Here is a 21,132-nt window from a genome sequence, read left to right on the forward strand (position 1 = left end):
ACTCTTGAGGACTGGTATAGGAAATGTGTTGGAGAGTTAGAGTAGCTGAGAAACACAAAAGGAACCCCTTTTCCTTTGAGTAAAGAAGTCACAGGTGTGTGGTTGGGGAATTCAGAAGACTGCGCCTAAGGTAGAAATAGTAGACATAAAACCACAGTGCTTGAAGCACAGCCAATAAATGAGGATCAACTCTCTTTATACCAGACAGGATTGAATATCTTCTCTCAGATGAAACAACTTTAATACATAACTGCCCTTATCAAAGACAGATGGATTAATTGGTCTATTAGAAAAAGAAAGAACACCTCTGAGTAGACAGACCTTTGATTTCTGTAACAACTGGGTTATCTCCAAAAGTTCTTTATTAAATGTATAATCTGAGTGGTTTCCTTGAATCATCTGTACAGTGGGAATTAATTGCACAATGTATAAATGATGGGAATGTAGCCTGCAAATGTCACTCATATAAACCTTTATAGTTCATTTGGGATTTAAAAAAGTTTGAAATATGAAAAGGAATCATGAATCCACCCCACAGAAAATAGGGAAAGGTAGGAGAAAATCAATTCCCATTTTAAAGACCTTTTAAAAAGCAGAGAATCGCAAGCATTTATGATTGTTACCCTAAAGGTTCTTACTGACACATGCTAATATAAATTGAGCAAAAGGTTTTGTTCATCTTTACATGTCACTATAGCTAATGGTTCTAACTCATGAAATCAGTAATTAATAATTAAAATGAATTTTAAAAGACAGCAGATAATTGGCTTTGAAGACATCACTTTTTAAAGTGCCACTATACTTCATGTTTCTCAGCTCCTCCTGGTTAAAACAAAAGCTATTATAGACCCTTAAACAGGGCCCTAGAATTCAAGGAAAGGTCAGAAAAATGCTGCATTCTGAAATGAGCCAAGGAAGATCAACATAAAATGGATGAAAATATTCACCTACAGAAATCTTCCTAGAAGTGACTCTTCAGAAGAAACGTTTTGAAAATGTTTCTGATTAAAAACGTGGCTCCCTGTTCATCCAGGACTCCAAAACGGCTCTCCAAAAGTAATCAAAAACAAATACCCACCGCACAACTAGAGAAAGCAGGTGATCATTTTGGAACTGTAATAGTAATATATGTTATAACAATTTTCATGATTGACAAGAAATACTGAAAAAGATGAGTATAACAGCTAAAAAGTCTTCAGCATTCTTTCCAGGGGAGGAAGACATTCTGATTTTAGAATACTGATCTTGCTTATCTAATCACAAATATCCCTAGAGTGGAAAATGGTGATTCATCAATGTTATAGAGTTACAAAAATATCCTTTAAAGAACATCTAAGTTCATATATCTCAATCTGTTGCTTATCAAGCCATATCATAATGTCTTTTTTCCATATTCTATCTTCAAAAGTTCTGGCCTATTCTTCATTTTCACTGTTGAAATTCTGCCCATCCTTCAAGGTTCAACTCAAGCATCTCTCTCTTGACACAACCATCTTGGATCCCCAATTTTTGCCAGAGTTCTCTGCATTTTTATTATAATGGCAGATTCTGCTTTCTCTTAGAGTTAGCAGTTTCTCCATTCAGTTGCTAGCCATTTGCTGTGTGCTTGTATTTAGATTCATAATTTTAACAAAAGTTCATGAGAATGTATCTGTCAAACCCTTTTGCTAGATGCTTTTTGTTCACTGAATCCTCACTGTGTCCCCCATATGCTTGTATAGTCCGTTATCCACTGTGGACCCTTACTAACTTTGCACTACCATTTAGTATGACCAGCTGAGAAGATTCTCTTATCAGAAAGGTGTGTCCCCTGCAGGTGAATGGATCCAGGAAAATGGGTTCCTATTACATTCATTTTAAATAAGTGAGTTTATTGTAATTTGAGTCATATAAGCCAACTTCCCAGAGTGCAATCATCTCTGGATGAAGGGGAAAACATAGTAATCTAAACCTAAGTTGATGCCTAGACTGTGAAATGTGGGGACTCCACTAATGAGTAGCCATTAGGGTGAGACCCATGAGGCCTCTAGAAGCTGTATTATATCCCTTCTTAAATATATTTTCCAAAAGCATCAAATTTAAAGAACAACAACAACAAAAAAAACTGCCCTGAGATGATATGTGTATTCCTCTATGGCAGAACTCAGATGAGAACGATTCTTGCAAGCTTCCCAAAGAAATCTCAATCTGAAACTAAAGCTCACCAGCTTGGTGGAGCAGGCGGAGTTGGGGAGAAATTCAAAATAAATCAACAGCTCAACAGCTCTTTTTTTTTAAACAGACCTTACTAACTAGGCTTTTCTAATTACAACATGGTGGTATTAAGTAGACAAACAAAAGTAGTTTATTCTTATATAAAGGTTAGGCTTTTATTTAAAGTACCGTATGGGGAAAGTAACCTAAAACTTTTGAAACCAAGGGCATAAGGAAACAATTTTTTTTTTTTTTTAAAGTGCCTGCAGAGTCAGACTCCAGAAACTAATTTTTGTATGCAGTCAAACCTGGATAGGCATTTTCTATTATATAGTTTGTACTCAAGATGAAGTACATTTTCCACTTTGCTTTCCATTCCTTGCTCTCTGAAAATTTGTGACCTAGTATGGGAATAAACTAATGATTATAATTGAATATGTGAAAAGATAGAGATATGGAGGGGTTTTGGAAGAATCAAAGCAGACCAAGTACCTCCTTTATAGAGGAAAGGGGAAATGTGAAGGCTTTCTGAAAGAGGTGATACCAAAATCATAGGAAAGTAGAAAAGTAGAAGGCAGCTAGGCAAGAGGATGAGGAGACTTTTCAAGTAGAAGATTAAAAAATGGAAGTGTAGGAGTGAAATGACATGAGAATGATGGGAAATTTATTGTAGCTGGAGAATAAAAGGTGAGGCAATACACGGTAAGAGATGAAATAGAGGTATGGACCAGGACCTTATTTATGGGGACTTCATGCCTTTCATTAAAGGATCCGTACTTTATGGGGCAAGAGAGACACTGAAGAGTTTCAATCAGAAGAGTGATTTAGTTAAACCTGTTTCATAAGGCAGGGAATGAGAGCAACCATCCTGTAGACAGGGCAATGTCTGCAGTAGCACCAGAGAGAGATGATGAGGGCTGACTGGGAGGAGAAAACTGATCTAGGGAACAGTGAATAAGTTAAAAACAAAAGAACCACTCAACTGCTTGCATGTGGAGGTGAGGAAGAGGAGAGGAATTCTGTGAGTCTAATGGGCTGAGTAGATGTTGATGGCCGATGCTAAGACAGACTTCAGGAGAAGAAACAGGTAGACAATGAGTAGAAATTTTCACCTGAGAAGTCTGGGGGACTTCTGGCTACAAGTGTCCATCAAGTAGTTGGATGCAGGGGGTTGAAGCCCTAGGAAGCACTTCATGCTAGGATGTGGATTAAGCAGTTTGTCAGTGTTCTACTAGCTGAACCCAAGAAAAGAAAAAGGACCCAGCAGAAGCAAGAATAAAAAATGAGAAGGTAGAGAATGGGTCCCTGGAGGATATTACCATTTAAGGAAGAAAAGAAAAGGAGTCTGCAAAAGCCACAGAGGAAGAAGATCTAGGGAGTGGGAAGGAGCTGAGGAAGAAGATAGATGTGAAGACATCAATCCACAGAATCAAAAAAATTGGATTAAACAGTAACAGTAGATAATTGTGTGCATATATGTGTATGTATACACATACGATTCTGTTTTTGTAGACCAAGATAGTATCTGAGCACAGGTTTATACTACCTCACCCCTAAAATTCTGTTTAATGATACAAAAGAATAAAACAGAATTCCCAAAAGAAAATGTCATTTTATTAGTATTTTTTAAATGATGGCAGAATTTCTGGAAAAGAGCAGATGGGATCTGGTTTAGAGGGAAACAGAACTTGAAGAAAGGACAAAAATAAATACAAGAAACTGCAGTAAATGTCAGCAGGGTTTTGAGGAATCGGCATGAAAGGCAGGATCAAAGGATATACACAGGGATGGGAATTGAGGGGCATTCTCCAAGGGCTGAAATCTGAGGGAGCTTTGCTTGGCAGTGCTCCTCTCCTGCCTATGCTCTGCGCTGGGGAGGAACAGCATAGTTCAAGGTTAATGCAAGAGCTGTGGGTGCTGATCCAGAGAGCCAGAGAGGGATGAAGGATAACTTCACTTTTATTCTCTATAGTCCTGAGCTGTTTGATTCTTTCATGTTGAGAATGTATTTGTGTATTACCTGAATAAATTATTGAAATAGTCTTTTGGATTCAACTGGAAATGCAGAAGGCCTTGGTGATCTTGACAAGAACAATAAAAGGGAAGGAGGCTGCAGACAATGTTGCTTTAAGATATGAATGAGAGGTGACAAAATGGAAAAAGCAAGGGCAAAATCTTGAGGAAATTAACACAAGTTGAAGAGAGATGGAGAGAAATCAAATTCTCGGGAAGGACAGGAGGTAGAGACAGGAAGTACAGAAGATCAGGGGTACAACTGGATGATGGGAGTAGAAAAAAACAATTGTGCATGATGGTCTTTTCTTGGGGAAGAATGGGAAATGGTTATCTGCCTTAGACAGTGGCAATCAAAGGCTACAAAAAGGATCTAAGTAGAAAAATCTAAAAAAATCGACTACCTGGCACAGTGGCTCATGCCTGTAATCCCAGCACTTTGAGAGACTGAGGTGGGAAGGTTGCTTGAGCCCAGGAGTTCAAGATCAGCCTGGGCAACACATTGAAAGCCCATCTCTACAATAAATACAAACAGCCAGATGTGGTGATGTGCACCTATATTCCCAGCTACACGGAAGGCTGAGATGGGAGTATCTCACGAGCATGGGAGACTGAGGCTGCAGGAAACCATGATCACACCCCTGCATTCCAGCCTAGGTGACAGGTAAGACCCTATATCAAAAAGAAAAAAAATCCAAGAACAAATTCAGGACTGATAGCAATGAAGAAGAGATTCTAGCTGAGGTTGAAAACCACAGATAGGTGTGTGCCCAATTCATGGAGTGGAATTTTCTCCAGCAGGTCTGAGTTACTTGAGTATAGCAACAGTAAAGGCTGGTTTGTCAGAGCCATCCTGGTTGGGATTTGGTTAGGCCAATGAAGGAGTAGGATACTAGGACACAGAGGATGCTGGTGATAATAAACTGATCAGAGGATCCACCTTAGCTCCTCGCATGGTGACGATTCCTATCTTTTAGCCCAGAAAAGACTGATCTGGAGAGAGTGGAAGCCTCAAGAGCATACAGCCTCCTGACGCAGACCAAGGGCAGGGAGTGGGCATGAAGGGGCAGCATGCAGATGTTGTTCCTCTGCTTTAAATAGCCAGAAGCAACACAAATCCCCTGTCCCTTCTCTTCCTCTTAGAAAGAATATTTAGCAAATGAATAAAGAAATTCATAGTCCATAAGCCAGGCCAAATCAACAGACTAACAAAGAATAAAGCACTTCTGGCCGGGCATGGTGGCTCACGCCTATAATCCCTGCACTTTGGGAGGCCGAGATAGGCGGATCACCTGAGGTCAGAAGATTGAGACTAGCCTGACCAACATGGTGAAATCCCGTCTCCAATAAAAACACAAAAATTAGCTGGGTGTGGTGGCGGGTGCCTGTAATCCCAGCTACTCGGGAGGCTGAGGCAGGAGAATCACTTGATCCTGGGAGGTGGAGGTTGCAGTGAGCCAAGATGGCACCACTGCACTCCAGCCTGGGTGACAGAGTGAGACTTCATCTCAAAAAAAAAACGAAAAAAAGCGCTTCTTTCTTTCTTATGACCTGATCGTTTCTTAATTATTCGCACTAGTTTCCGGTGGCTATGGAGTGTCTGTGCTGTGCTAAGTGCTGTTTTATTGAGCATGTTTTCCCAAAGCTGTAGTTGAAGTCTACCATGCAGAGAGAAGTCAGCTGCCACTCTGGCAGGCTTTCAGCTGCCTGGGTCATTAAATGACTTCTTACTCATGGGCTAACGTCCTGAAGGACAGCCAAGGACGTGTCTTTCAAGAGCAGAGGCTTTTGTGATATTTTACCATATTGTACTTCTAAGTATGAGACAACTGGCCAGGCAAGGAGATGTCCCTAAATTCTCCTGCATTTGTGGGCAGAGGAGGGGAAGGGTCACTGCACTCAGGGACAAGAGAAGGGGTGGACCAAGTGGTGGCCCTGCAGATCCTTGGTTTCAGGGTAGAGACAGGCATAGATGGTCACTTGATACTTGACAGCTCTCCAGCACTGCCATACTCTAGAGACAGCAGCACTTTCTCTCAACATGGCTGTGAACATCTCTGTTCCTGAATGCCAAGCCACTCAGCTGCAGGCTGGGGCAGTGCCTGGATCTCTCCCTGGACCTCTGGGGAGGGTAATGAAGCATGGCAGGGGCAAAAATAAAAGTACAACAAATGGAGGCAATTTCACTTCTTCCCCCCAGGAGAGAAAGTGAGAAGACAGAGAAACCAAAGGAGACTTGGACGAATTCAAGTTTCCGTTTGTATTCTGGTAGATGCTAGCTTACAACATGATCTCCCAGCAGTAGAAGCGAGGACAGGTAACCCAAAGCCCTTTCTGTCCTGGTTGCCTGAATAGTCTCTGACTAATCTCCATGTAAAGGAGTTGGGCATAAACCTGGAGGGTCCCAGGAGAGACAATCTCAAGTGGATTCTTCAGATCGTTTGTTTCAGGCCGTGGGGCTGGGAATGTCCTCCAGTGTAAAGGCTCACAGAACACCATCTGGTTTTGAGTCTGGTTTCCTCAGTTGATTAATTTTTTCAAGAATTTTTTTTCCCAGAAGATATGGCATCATGGGAAAATATATGTCGTTGTCATTCCTCTTGGACCTAAATGAGCATGCTATTTTTTCAACCTAAGTGCTTAGATTTTATGTAGTTACATTTGCTTATATACATTCACTTCATTCCATATAGAACTTGAGGTTGCTCATAAAAAAGAAATAAAAAATAAGACCAAAAAAAAAGTGCAAAAAGTACGCCAGCCAAAAGGTCTAGAAAGTAGATATATAAAGTTACATGCAATTCCAAGTATAGTAGTTTTTGGGAAATTAGAGGCTGAGTTTTGAAACCTATAAGCAACTGAAAATGATCAGAGAAGTTTAAAAAAAATGAGACAGTACTAAATCAGACAATAAAAAATATCCTTAATTAAAAGTATGCTCTGGTGAATGAGTAGATCAGTAAAAGTCAATAAACATACCTAAATACACATGGAATGCAGTAGATGACAAAGGTGGTATATGAAATCAATGGGGAAACAAATGACGTGGGGACAGTAGGTGGCCATGCAGAAAAAGATAAAATTAGATCACAGGTTAATTTCTAAATGGTTCAAAGACTTACATTTATAAAACAAAACCATAAAAGTAATGGGAGAAAACATTTAACTTTGTAGTGGAAAACGCTTTTGTAGTAATGATTCAAAATTCAGAAGCTATAAGAGAAAGGAACATTTATAAATGAGACTCCATAAATCCATGTTGAAAAAAAAACAAGTAATGTCAAGTGGCAAGTGACAAACTGGGAATATACAAGAAAGCTGTGATAACACAAAGAGCTTAATCCCCTAATTAACCAATTAGGAAAAAGCCAAGAACTTTATAGACAAGAGTTCAAATTATATTGAAAACTTAACACACGACAAGCATTACATTTACTTAGTCTTTAAAATAACCTCATAAAGACAAAATAAATCAGCATCTATTATGTTTTCTCACATGGCATTAGCCTATGAAATAGAATCCAAGAGAGATCCATCATGCAAACAGACCATAATATAGGTACTGTTACCATCACCATTTTATCACCAGGAACCCGAGACACAGGTGAAGTAACTTGCCCAAGGTCACACAGCTTATGAGGAACAGAGCCAGGATTCACATCCAGATAGTGTGGCTCCAGACATTTTGCTTATATTCCCTAAGTCCTACAGTAAAAACCATGGACAGCCAATCATAGAAAACAAAACATAAACATACCATGAAACGATGCTAAACATGAATAAACTTGAAACGATGCTAAAACCTCCATATACTAAATCAGCACACAACTACAATGAGAGCTTATTTTCACTGCCCTTCAAAGATTCCTGAAACATCTGCACTGTCTAGGAAGGTAGGATTTGAGCTGCATGAAGGCAAGAGGTTAGGTCCGGTGACCTCAGCCTTCAGGTTAAGATTCTATGTAAGGTGTCACAGCTTGCGGGGAATGGCCCCAAATAAATGTAACACAGCTTGCCTTTCCTCCCATTACAAAAGTAATAATGCAGAAAAGACATGGTCATGTTTATCCTTGAGGGAAAAAAAATCTATTTAGACCGACAGTACTTCAAAATTACCCCATAAACTGCAAATGTATTTCTGAAATGAAATAATGTCTGGAAAAGGAATTTAAAGTGGTATCTTTGGTTGCCTGTCAGAATATGACAATGTGAAAATAGTCATTTTCACCTTTTCTGAGATACATCTTTGCTAAAGACAGGAAATAAAGTAGCTTCTATTTTCTCTTCTCATGGCATTGGCATATGGAAAAAGGATACATCATGAAGAGTCCGTTATGAGAAAGGAAACCATCCTGAGGAAAGTGTGTGCTCGTTTTATAGGTTGCGGTGAAGTCACAGTTACTGCTGATCACGGGAGGTAGGTTTATGAAGGGAAAATGAAACCCATAGAGAACACCAGGATCCCTCCCTCCCCACCCCCCAGGATTATTCTTAATCCAATGCTTCAATCTCCTGTCATTGCTGCTTTACTCAGAAGCTCCCACACAGAAAACACAATTGATTTGCGATTATGTTCCTTTTCCTCAGAATTAGATGGAATCTTTGGCAGGCAGTGAAGTGACCACACCGATAATGGTGAGCAAGGGAAAAGCAGCAGTACATTTCAGGAGTACTGAGTGCAGGAAAACTTGACTAATCTATGATGTGGTTACCACGGTGAAAATTTGTCAGATCCTTGCTAACTTTGAAAGTAGGCCGCTGCATCCAAGAAGCTGTCTTTGACCCGTGATGCAGGTATAACAGCTGCATTCTGGATCATCTGAAACACTTTGGAATAAAAATATTTGTGACAGGTCGGGTGCAGTGGCTCAGGCCTGTAATCTCAGCACTTTGGGAGGCCAAGGCAAGTGGATCACAAAGTCAGGAGATTGAGACCATCCTGGCTAACATGGTGAAACCTCGTCTCTACTAAAAAAGAAAAAAAAATTAGCTGGGCATGGTGGTGGGCGCCTGTAGTCCCAGCTACTCAGGAGGCTGAGCCAGGAGAATGGAGTGAACCCAGAAGGCAGAGCTTGCAGTGAACCGAGGTCGCACCACTGCACTCCATCCTGGGCGACAGACCAAGACTCTGTCTTAAGAAAAACAAAACAAAACAAAACACAAAACTATATAGAAATGCATAAGGAAAAAGATGACAATCCTACCATTCTTTCTAATTTAATCATCTTGATAAGTGTGAAGTCTTTTGACAGATTCTCAGCACTTGTGTGTGTATTTGTGTGTGTATGTATACATATATCTATATCCCCACATATTATCACTATATTATTAGTTTACCAGAATGAGCTCACACCATGCATACCACCCCAAAACTTGCTGTTTGCATTTAACATCATGAACATTCCTTCACTTAAATATCAAATACAGTGGTCCCCCTTATCTGAGGGCCATACATTCCAAGACCCCCCCAGTAGATGCCCAAAACCAAGGATACTAAACTTTATATAGACTTTTCTCCTGTACATGCATACCTATGATAAAGGTTAACTTATAAATAAGGCACAGTAAGAGCTTAGCAGCAGTAAGAATTAAAGTATTAGTAAATGATTGAGTAAAATAAAGATGACCGCAAGCACTATGATGCCATGGCAGTTGGTCTGATAACTGAGATGGCTACCAAGTGACTCACAGGTGGATGGCATCTGCAGTGTGGATATGCTGGACAAAGGGATCATTCACATTCTGGGTAATATGAGGCAGGATGGTGGGAGAGTTTATCCCTCTACTTGGTATGGAGGGCAATTTAAAACTTTCAAATTGTCTATTTCTTGAATTTTCCATTTAACAATTTCAGAGTGTGGTTAACTGGGTAAATAAAACCATGGAAAGGGAAACTGTGGATAAATGGAAACAACTGTAGTCTCAGTATTTTTAAGATCTTCAAAATATTCTGCAATTTAGAGAAAAGTGATGTATCTCAGCATAATCCAACCTTTCCATTTCTTCCATTCTGAAGAAATTGCTGCATTAAAGTTCACTACATGTACTCTTGTTTTTCTATAAAATAGATTCTCTCAAGTGGAATTGGTAGGTCAAGTTTGAATAGCTTTTGCTAGATAGTCCAAGAACAAATAATTCACATTTCCACAAGCAGGGTTTTGAGAGAGGGCATGTGGTACCATATTCAGGGCAGCGCTGGCTGTTTTCACTAACTTCATTTTGCCAACTGGATAAGTGAAACATGTTACTGCGTTGTTTTAGATTATATTGCCATGACTGTTAAAGAGGCTCAACATGTTTAATAAGTTTTATTGTCCATTTCATGTTATGTTTCTGTGAATTGTCTGAAATTTTAGTTTGCTTATTCTCTCGTTGTTAGTTTCCTTTTCCTCTTTTTCAATCTGTTGCTATTTGTATCTTAAGGTTATTAACCCTTGGTCTGCCGATCATATACATTGAAATACTTTGCTTACACTGATTTTAGCCACATCAAACTTATATAACTGTTTATGTATATATTTTTCTTTATGGCTTCTGCATTTTTTGACTTGCTTTAAAAGATCTACTCTGCCACTAGGTTATTTAGAAATTATTGGAAAACCTGTGACTTGGGACTCAGGGTAATGAGGAAATAACTTAATGAGATTATTTACTTTAGATATATTAATAGAAATAATGTGATGATTTGCAATGGGACTGTAATCATGAGAGCAATGGAAGAGGCCCATAACAATTCAAACTGACTGGATGGAGAAGGAAATGGAGACATTGTGCAAGTCAGCGAATGAAATAGTTCATTTAAAAAATGAGCTATTAAAATACGAATATAAGATGGAAGGGCTAAAACTGGTGTTGATTGTCACAAATGTGGGCAGGTCAAATTTCAGTATTAAAAAGGCAAAGACTAACGGATTTCGTTAAAAATAAATCTGTCCATATGTTACTTGTGAAAATGCACATAAAGCAAAGCTACAAAAAACATATTAAAAATGAAAAGATGAGAAAATAGCTTAGGGAGAGTCAAACAAAAAAGGTAGAGTAATATTAGTACCACATAAAGCAGAATTCGAGGTCCCAAACCTGTCCTTGGGATCAGGGAGATAAAAAGCAGTTGGTGAGAGGGTACCAAGGTAGCCAGGATGTTAAGAAGTTAAGATTGTGGAATGAAGGGAAGAGCAAGAAAGCAAGATAACACTATGAGCTACCTTTCTGCTGAGGCAATTGCCAGTTTGTTGATCGAACAGATTGAGAGACCGAATAGCTAAAGAGAGTTAGCAGTAGTCTTACGATGTTGAGGATATAAAACTTGAAGTTCAGGGCTCCTCAAAATGGAGAACATGTCAGGCTTTCATCTGGGATCACGAAAAAATACATCCTAGGTGTAAAGGCAAACTGGAAATAGACTGGTTTTTATAAGAACCTTCCCTTAAATAAACTCAATCCCTTATTGGATTAAGGGGACCTGTGCTTACTTTAACTGCTGCTAATGCTAAAAGACTCCACTCTGAGAAAGACAGCATCAACAAAACATCCAAACATTTTATTCCAGTGTCCAGTATTCAATTAAAAAGAATTACCAGGCATACACAGTACTCAATTTAAAAAAATTACCAGACATACCAACAGACAGAATGAAGAAATAAAACCCACAACTCAGAAAAGAGAAGTCCCTAGGTTATCCCACAACCCAGAAAACAGATATCCAGATACTTGTGATTAATATTTAAGAAAATAGATGAAAACATGAAGAATTATTCTAAAAACCTGGAATCTATAAAGGATTAAATGAAAAAATCTAGAACTAAAAGTGTAGGAATTAAAATTAAGAAAGCAAGAGATGGGTCTTAAGCAGATTAGAAGTAGCTGATGAGAGGACTAGAAACAGAAGAAGAAAAGTCAGTAAAGCTATCTAAAGAAATAAGAGAAGAAAAATGTAGAAAATGTGGAAGTGTTTAACACTGCATATTTTCACTCATATGTGGGAGCTGAATGATGAGAACACATGGACACATGGCGGGGATCAACACACACTGGGGCCAGTTGTGGGGGGAGCGGAGGTGGGAAGGTTAGCATCAGGAAGAATAGCTAATGGAGGCTGGGCTTAATACCTGGGTAATGGGATGATCTGTGCAGCAAACCACCATGGCACATGTTTACCTATGTAACAAACGTGCACATCCTGCACATGTACCCCTGAACTTAAAAGTTGAAGAAAAAAGCAAAAAAAAAAAAAAAAAAAGTACAAGTGTTCGAGTTATAAGGAACTTGGGTAAAAGGTTTAGCATACATGAAATTGGAGTCCCAGACATGAGGAAGAGAGAGAATGGGGCAGAAGCAATATTTGAAAAGATGATGGCCAAGAGTTTTCTCAAAGTGACCAAAGTCACAAGTTTAAGAATCAATACATATACCATGCAGGATAAAAACAAAAACTAATTCACAATTAAGTACATCATAGTAAAGCTGGTAAAATAGAGACTGAATATTCTGAAGCAGCAGGGCATGGCACAAGGTGATGGTTCTGAAGGAATAACAATAAGACTGACAGCTGGGTTCTTATGAACAAAAAACATAAGCCTGAAATGTTGGATTTGCCACCTATGAAGTGCAGGAAAATAGATGACTGTCAACCTAGAATTCTATACTGAGCGAAAATGTGTTTGAAATGAAAGCAAAATAAAGATGCCTAGGATAAGAAAAACAGAAAAAAAATACGTGATATTCTAGAGAAAATTCTTCAGGAATGAGGAACCCAGGCAAAATCATGAAAGTGAAGAAAACAATAAACAGCAACAGGGGTTAATATGTGAGAAATACTGCATAGAATGGCTATAATGATGTCTTATGGGTTAAAAAAAAAAAGACATTTAGTAAACAGGGAAAAACCCAAAAGACAACAGGGATAGATGGAGTTAAAAGGTTCTAAAGTTTTTGCACTAACCAAGAAGTGTTACAAGTAATAATTTGTTTTAGACTCTAAGGTCAATAAGGAATGTTGTAATCATTAAAGTAATTTAAAACAATGGATAAAAGCTCATAAAGGGGAATGATGGATTGACAATTCTTGATGAGTCCAAAAGAAGGTAAGAATGAAAAGAAACTAGAATATAGAACAAAAAGGAAAATAGAAAACAAATTGTAAGATAACAGATTTAAACCCAAATATGAGTTAACATTATATGTAAAAGGACTAAATACTCCAACTAAAAGACAAAGATTGGGTTAAAAATAAAACTTTATATGCTGCTTATAGGCTAACACTTTAAAGTCACAAAAGGTTTGAAAGTAATAGGATGAAATAAGATATATCCAAAAATGATAATAAAAAGAAAATTATACTAAGATCAAATAGATATTAAGTCAAGAAGCATCACTAGATATAAAGTGGGACATTTAATGATAAAAGAATCAATTGTCTTTGCCTACCTTACTGTGAGAGATCTTTGAATGCATATCTTCTTCATCTTGGTCTATGCGGTGCCAAGCACATAATAGATGCACATTACAAGACTGGCCAAATGTGGGCACAGTAATCCCAGCACTTTGGGAGGCTAAGGTGGGTGGATCACCTGAGGTCAGGTGTTCAAGACTAGCCTGGCCAATATGGAGAAACTTCATCTCTACTAAAAATGCAAAATTAGCTGGGTGTGGTGGCACATGCATGTAATCCCAGCTACTCAGGAGACTGAGGCAGGAGAATCGCTTGAACCTCAGAGGCGGAGGTTGTGGTGAGCCGAGATAGTGCCATTGCACTCCAGCCCGGGCAACAAGAGTGAAACTCCGTCTCAAAAAGACTAGCCAAATGGATGGATGAATGATCCCTGCCCAGCACCACCATAGTCATTCCAGCCTGCCTGCCTCCTGTGGCGATAGTCTGCTTCTGGCTCTTGCTGGCTATCTTTTGGGCAGTGGAAAGAGCATGGGATTTGGACTCCGATTGACCCATATTGACTCCTGATTATAAGCGATATCATCCTGTGCAACTGAGTTCTCTGCAGCTGATTTTCTTTAAGGGGCTTTGTATACTACTGGGTCTGTATTCAGTGCTCAGAAACTGTTACCTTACTATTGTTGATACCATGAAGCTTGAATGAGATGGGGGAGTCAGTGTGGCTGAGGAAAAGATGGTTGACCTTCTCAGCATTTGTCTCACCGGTGGCACAGTATATTGGGGTAAGACTATGGACAGTGTATCAGGGTAAAAATAAATAGCTTCATTTGCTCCCTTTCCATTATATTCTTGATTCTCCTACTTATCACACTGACCACCCTGAAAACCTGTCTCAGTGGTCTTCAACTCTGACTGCTCCTTAGAATCACCTGGCCTCACCCTAGGCCATTAAATCAGAATGTTCCCCAGGAGTATTTTATGTGTAACTGGGAATGAGTGGTTACTGGCCCTTCACTTTCTTGCTCCTAGTAGAATGAGTTCAACTTGCACAGTCCCAGAAACTACAAGCATTTTCTAGGAGCAAAAACTGTTTCCTAAGGACGGTACAGAAAGAACAGGGCTTGGTGCTGGAAGTTTAGAGTCCTAGTCTTGCTGCAAGTTGGAGATATGACCCAACAAGCCACAATACCTCTGTACTCTGGTTCCCTCATTTATCAAATAAGCACCATAGAATCTTCTATCTCCAACTGTAATGGGAAATTTACAACAGAATGTAGGTAAGACTTTTTAAACATTTGAAAGTGACACAAGTGTGATTTGTTAGTGTTTCCATCAGATGTTCCCATCAGACTTCAATAGAATCCTCATTGTGCTGCTTACTGGCTGTGGGGCTTTGCACAGCTCATTTTGCTTTTTGAATCCCAGTTTTTCCTCTTCTATAAGATGGAGCTACCTACTCTTCAAATTGCGTAATAGTTCCCATTGCTAGCAGCAAAGTAAACAATGGGAACTAAAAAATACAAGATACTGTATTATTGTGTTGGCTCTTATTATTGGTACTATTATCTAATGCTGTGGATAAGCTCACTCAAGCCCTTGATTTCAAGCGGTGGAATCTCATAGTCTCTCATATTAGCAGATGCTGGCACCAGCGTGGCCAAAAGCAGGTGCAACACTCCTGCCTGACAGGCTTTTGGATTTTAAAATGAATGTCAGAATCTTTGGTTACCAACCAAGCTGCCGAGGTTGACAGGTACAATTCACTTCACTGCCTGAGACCTGCCCCCTTAGCTTCCATTCCCTTGGCTTTTCTGACTGTTAGGTGTGTGACAGAAGATCAACACTGGCAACAGATGAATGTATGTGATCAACCTAACAGAAGCGGGGTGAAATCCTTTGGTGTGTGGTATCATAAAAGGAGGAAGGTCATTAAGGACACCGGGGCAGACTGAGAAGCAGCCTTGCCCCAAAGCAAATCCTGGCACTTCCCTCTGGCCCACCTTTTCCCTCCAAGCTTCAGCACGTGGGACCTTTCTCTAGAGCCCAGAGGCTTTATGTTCTCTAGCAAAGTGGTCTGTATCTTTACGTTGACCATCAGTCCAGTGATTATGAAAGTTGAGGTCTTTGGGAAACCCAATAATTAGAGTCGTGGACGTGAAAGTAAGAAATAGGGAAAACAGCACAGTTATTTCTGATTTTTTTTTGGCTCTACTGTTTATAGTCTTGCCTGTGCAAAGCAATACAAATTGATGTTGTCAGCCAGTGACATAAACAGATTTTTCTTTCCTGAAGCGAATCTGATAATTACGATGTTGTAACGTATCTTGTACCACCCCAAACAGTAGATTGAGGATGTCAGGTTTCAGTACAACAAAATGGAACAAGTCTTTTCAGAAAGCACGAACTGTCATTTCAAATGAGACTCTGAAATATGTTCCCACTTACCTACTGATATGGTCCAAACAGCAATGATTTTCAGAAATGCCTTAGTTCTGGAGTTGAAGCGGCTGTGGTGGATGGGATTCTGGATGGCGACGTAGCGGTCCAGCGAGATGGCGCAGAGGTGCATGATGGAGGCCGTGGAGAAGAGCACGTCTAGGTAAATCCAGACCGCGCAAAGCTTGCTGGGCAGAGGCCACCGGTACCCTATGAGGCAGAAGGTTGGTGTCAGTGAGCAACCTTGTGCCTCCTGGAGCATGCGGATCCCTACCCTATGACAATTTCCAGCTCTGGGACGGGCACAGGTGATGGCAAAGGACAACACAATATATTTTTAGTATTTGAAAAACGAAGCCCACTGGCAACTATACTTAACTATGATAAGCTAGCACTGGCTGATGAATGCAGGGTTTGAAAATTTCTAGCGTCTGGAGTTACGTGAGTGTGGCATGGAAACTCGGATTGTCTCTCTTTGGGGGTTCTCTTTCTTCCCCCTTACACCTGGCAAAACTTTTCTTAATGGCTTTTGTCAAAAGTTGTGTTTTGGCTCCTCTTCTGGAGCACCTCTCATGCTGTACTGTCAGGATTTAGTCAAGATTCTCTGGATTGTATTTCCCTGAGGTTAATCTCACCTCTTAGTCATTATTATAACCATCCGGTCCCATACAGTGATGGCAATAAATTGCAATGGTGCGAATGACTAAATGATTACAAATTCAGATTGTGAATATGTCTATCTGTAAAAATGAAAAATAATGATCTAATAATGCTTTGGGTGCCAAACTCAAATTTAGGATATGTGTAGGGAGAGCTGAAGGCAAGGGTGAAGAAAAATAAAGGAAGGTGTCCTTGCTCTGAACTTTGTTTTAGGGAAGCATTTCTCAAACTTGAGTGAGCCTCAGACTCTGCCACGCCTCTTACTGCTGGACCTCCCTCCGGAGGTCCTGATGCAGTTAGTCTGGAGCAGGCTGTAGAATTTGCATTTGAATTAGCAAGCTCCAGGGTGATGCGGATGCTGCTGGTCCAGGGACCACGCTTTGTGAACAGCTGCTTTAGGGTGGTGGCCCTCAATCCTGGCTGCACATCAGAATCAGCTGGAGAGCTTTAGAGAAGGTCCTGATGCCTGTGCCAAATCCAGCCCAATTAAATCATCTTTGGAGGGTGGGATGAGGTGGACATCAAATGTCAAAGCGTTTGCAAAGCCTTTTCCAAGCTCCCCAGACAATTCCAATGTAAGAGACACTGCAGGTCACCTGCTATATGAGGAAGGTTAGAGTGTGCCTTATGGACATAAACAAAGTGTCCTGGTTTTGTGTTTTGGAGGTGGATCAAGCAGTTATATAAACTTTAATTAGTTTTGATCACAGTATAAGCAGCGGAGTTAGATCTGCCTGCATGTGAGAAAGAAAATTTAAAAGTCCACTTTTCTTATTACAGACCCACAAAGCTGAACAAACTCCAACGCAAACATACACTCTCTACCAAAATGCCACAGGAGATACTTAGACAACTAAAGAGCGTAGGTACAAGCCTAATTTACATCCATTCACTTGTATTATTTGCGAAGAGCTTGAGCTGAAATGAAAGCCTTTTCCTTTGCAGCGCCTGATGGGGGAAACCACATTCTCTCTGTTCGGAACAGATGGCCCCTCGGAGGGGTTTTCTTGGCAAGGAGGCAGCCCAGGCCTCAGTCCGTGTTTCCGATGCGGGATAAGGAGGGGGCATTTCCTTGTGGGAGAAGCCTCATGCCCCACGCCCCGTGGACTCGGGGAGGCGGGAGGAGCAGCTCAGGGAGGGGCGGGGCTCCGGAGGGAACGGACTGCGCTCAGAGCGGTGGCCGCCAGGGGGCGCCCTTGCTCCCCAAGCGGGTGACGCCTGGGGTCACCCCACCCTCCAGCCGCTGTTTTGGTTCCTGCTGTGTCACTCCTCCTACCCCCACTGGAGTTTGACCCCTAGGGGAGGGGGTTTGGGAAGGGAGAATCTTCCCCAGGATGCCGGGGAAAGGACAGGCAAATTGAATGAAATCATTCTGGTGTGGCATTTAAATGGTCAAGCGAAGGCTGGACTTGCAATGAGCTTTACCAGCTTTGTGCAAACTGGCGCCTGCTCGCCCTTGCGTACCGCCTTCCTTCTTCACACTCTCCAGGGCTGGGTTGATTGTTTTTAAATCTTAGCCCCTAAGACTTAGCCAGAAAATTTCCCCTTAAAGATAGCTATCATAACCTGTCTCTAAGCTCTGGGTGACTGCTGCTCGTGCCTGTGTCAGCAGTCACAATAGTCTCTCTCTCTTTTAAGGAGGTATCTGGCTGTATTACTCATAATTTGGAAAGAATATCACATTCTGGTCCCTTGCTGAGAGGTTTGACTGTTTCAAACTCTGTTGAGAAGAAAGCAAGATTAATCCCTTCCCATTTGTTTCCCACCCTCCTCCAAACCAGACTGGAGGAGTTTATGCATATGCAGTTTTAAAGAGTTGAGGATATAATTCAAGGCACATTTCCAAATTAGCTTCTCTGGGCAGGGAACAATTAAAACTGGAGTAATTCATTTATTCTAATGGAGACTCTGCATATTTTAACATAAAACCTACTGCACCACTAATGTCCTCCCTGCAAATGTTCCAAGGTAATTGGGAAGGCTTTATCACTCCATTAGAAGTGCTGAAAACTGTGACAAAGATGAAACTGTTCTGTCCTGAAGGCTGGAATATTGGTTGGGAATATAAAGGAGCAAAAATCAAGTAGATTCAGAATGACGGGTAAGTTACTGGTTTATGACTGTATCGGGGTAATTTATAAAAATGTCTACATTAAATGTACATGTTTGAAAGCACAAAACTTTCCAATGATCATTTTTGCACAGGATGTACATGTTTTAAAGCACAAAACTCTCCAGTGATCACAGGTCATAGACTGTCTGATTTTTATGTGAAATCCCATTTTAAGAGTAAAATATAAGTAACATAGTAGACCCTAGTCTATAAATAAAGCCTTCTATTTATAATTTGTTTGCCCCCTGAGCCCCATCTCATCTGCTGATGGCATGCACATGCTCTTTATTACCAGTGCGACTACAGCTGGGAAAGTAATGCCACTCACCATACAGGATGGTTAACATGGACACGGGCATGACAAGGAAACCCAGCAGCATATCAGCTATGGCAAGTGACATCAGGAAATAGTTGGTGGCATTCTGCAGCTTTTTCTCTAGGGACACTGCCATGATGACGAGTATGTTTCCAGCAATGGTTAGAATAATCACTACAGCTGTCAATAAAGCAGACCAGTTTTTTTCCTGGAGATGAAGTAAGGAGAGACACGATGGTGAGAAGCACCCTTCACAGGAAAGGTTGGTTCGATTTTCAGAGTCGACTGTCCAGTTAAATGCATCAGAAGTGTTAGCTTCTCCGGAGTTAAAGTCATTACTGTAGAGCCTGGTGTCATCATTTAATTGCATTAAGGAGTTCGTAGTTGAGCTCAAAGAAGTATTTTCTTCACAAAGAATATCCATGTCTAAGCCAGAACTTGTAGCAGATGAGGTGTGGAAGGACTAACACGTTATAGCCTCTGCTCACCATTCACCTTGATGTCCCCATGCTCTGTAACACTGAGACTGGTGTACATGCTGGTCTCCCGGGGCTGGATTTTTGTCTTCCATTATTACAATTGTTACAATGATAAAGAACCGAACTGTGGTGGCTCTTAAGTTTTCTTCATTCATAATTTTAGGAGAGTCCACTGTTTGGTTTTATTATTTTCTCGGCAAAGCGAGGACAAAAAAGCAGAATGAACTTTTAGCATAAAGGTTGCAGGTTTTTTTGAGCGTTCGGGGAGATAAATGTCCTGGACAAAGAAGAAAAGTTTTATAACTACTGGGACTCTTGTTTATATCTCATTTTGTTGGTTATGCCGTTAGTACTAGTTTAGCCACAGTATTATTAAAATAGCATGCAATCAGAAACAGCGGGGATGTACACATTCTACATTAAGGAAGTCAATTAAAAATACATCCAGTGTTAATCCCATAGTAATTGGATGTACTTTGGGTTACGGTTCTCAGCCATTCTTAGGCTGAATTGCCACAGCTGCTGTCAGGAATTTCAGCTCCCACAATGTTGCTTAGCTAATAAAAGGAAAACAAAAAAGTCTTAAGTAAAGATTAGCAGACAACTTTGCTCACTAGAAATTCTCATTGAAATGATTACATGTTGGCCAAGCATGATTTCAAACCGGAAAGAAAATTACATAGCAATAAAATATAGCGGCATGAGAACTTACATTTGTCTTCAGGGTCCACACATGAGATGCAGCGAGTCACAGAATAACAAGTGTATCTCTCACTGTAATTAAACTGGTGTCGAGTCCCCTCTTCTTGATCTTCCACCAGCATAATATGATAGTAATTTGGTTTCTGTTTTGCTGACTTCAAAAACTGCATGCAAGAGCCGAGCCAGCTCCCGCACTGCTAGGATCCTGTTGGCTTCCTCTGGCACGGCTCGGCTGGGTTCCTCCCTCGTTGTGCGGCTCGCCTCAGCAGGCACACATTTAGAAATCATTCACGAGCCCCTCAAAGTCACACAAAAGAACTGCACGGGAAAGTAGGAAGAGCTGTCTGCACCAAGGGACTCCTGGTTTCCACGGGAATGGAGTAGCGCTCTGGCTGCCTCGTTCACTTCATCAGACCTCCCTCTATGTGTATGTCATAAGCTGCAAGGTAGCAACAGCCAGGAGGGCGGACCAAATAGGCTTTTTCTTCTCCCTCTTTTTGCTACATATTAATATTGGGAAGTTTTCCTTTGCTTTTGAGAGAGAGAAACTGGAGAAATGGCCTTTCGTGCAGATTCCCATTAAGGTGGGTAAGTGGCACTGTGGTAATTTTTTAGGCTGAAGGGTGAAGGGAGAACGTAAATAAGACTGAAAAACAGTACGTCCTGGGAGTGCTGTGAGCGTCCAGCACGTCCATCCAAAGCCAACAGTGTTTGTGTCCAGAGTGGAATTACTGACGTTGGCCACATGGGTTCAGGGTGGCCAGGCATATCTGTGGTGATAACTCTGATAAACTATTAGCACTTTTTTTATTGAATAGATATGCCATTG

The 21,132-nt window shown here is 40.6% G+C and overlaps 1 protein-coding gene across 1 annotated transcript in view; it reads right to left on the bottom strand.

The window, feature by feature from the left end:
• Positions 1–20,716, bottom strand: part of HTR2A (5-hydroxytryptamine receptor 2A) — a 64,736-nt gene extending 44,020 nt beyond the window's left edge. Inside the window, exons 1-3 of the mRNA XM_017862063.1 lie at positions 20,314–20,716; positions 19,135–19,878; positions 16,043–16,243 (exon numbers count right to left, since the gene is read on the bottom strand). Coding sequence (XP_017717552.1) covers positions 16,043–16,243; positions 19,135–19,546 — 613 coding nt within the window. The 5' untranslated portion in view covers positions 19,547–19,878; positions 20,314–20,716. The remainder of the gene's footprint in view (positions 1–16,042; positions 16,244–19,134; positions 19,879–20,313) is intronic.
• Between the last annotated feature and the right edge of the window lie 416 nt (positions 20,717–21,132).

This window comes from Rhinopithecus bieti, unplaced genomic scaffold (genome assembly GCF_001698545.2).
Source record: "Rhinopithecus bieti isolate Rb0 unplaced genomic scaffold, ASM169854v2 scaffold_61533, whole genome shotgun sequence".
Lineage (NCBI taxonomy): Eukaryota > Metazoa > Chordata > Mammalia > Primates > Cercopithecidae > Rhinopithecus > Rhinopithecus bieti.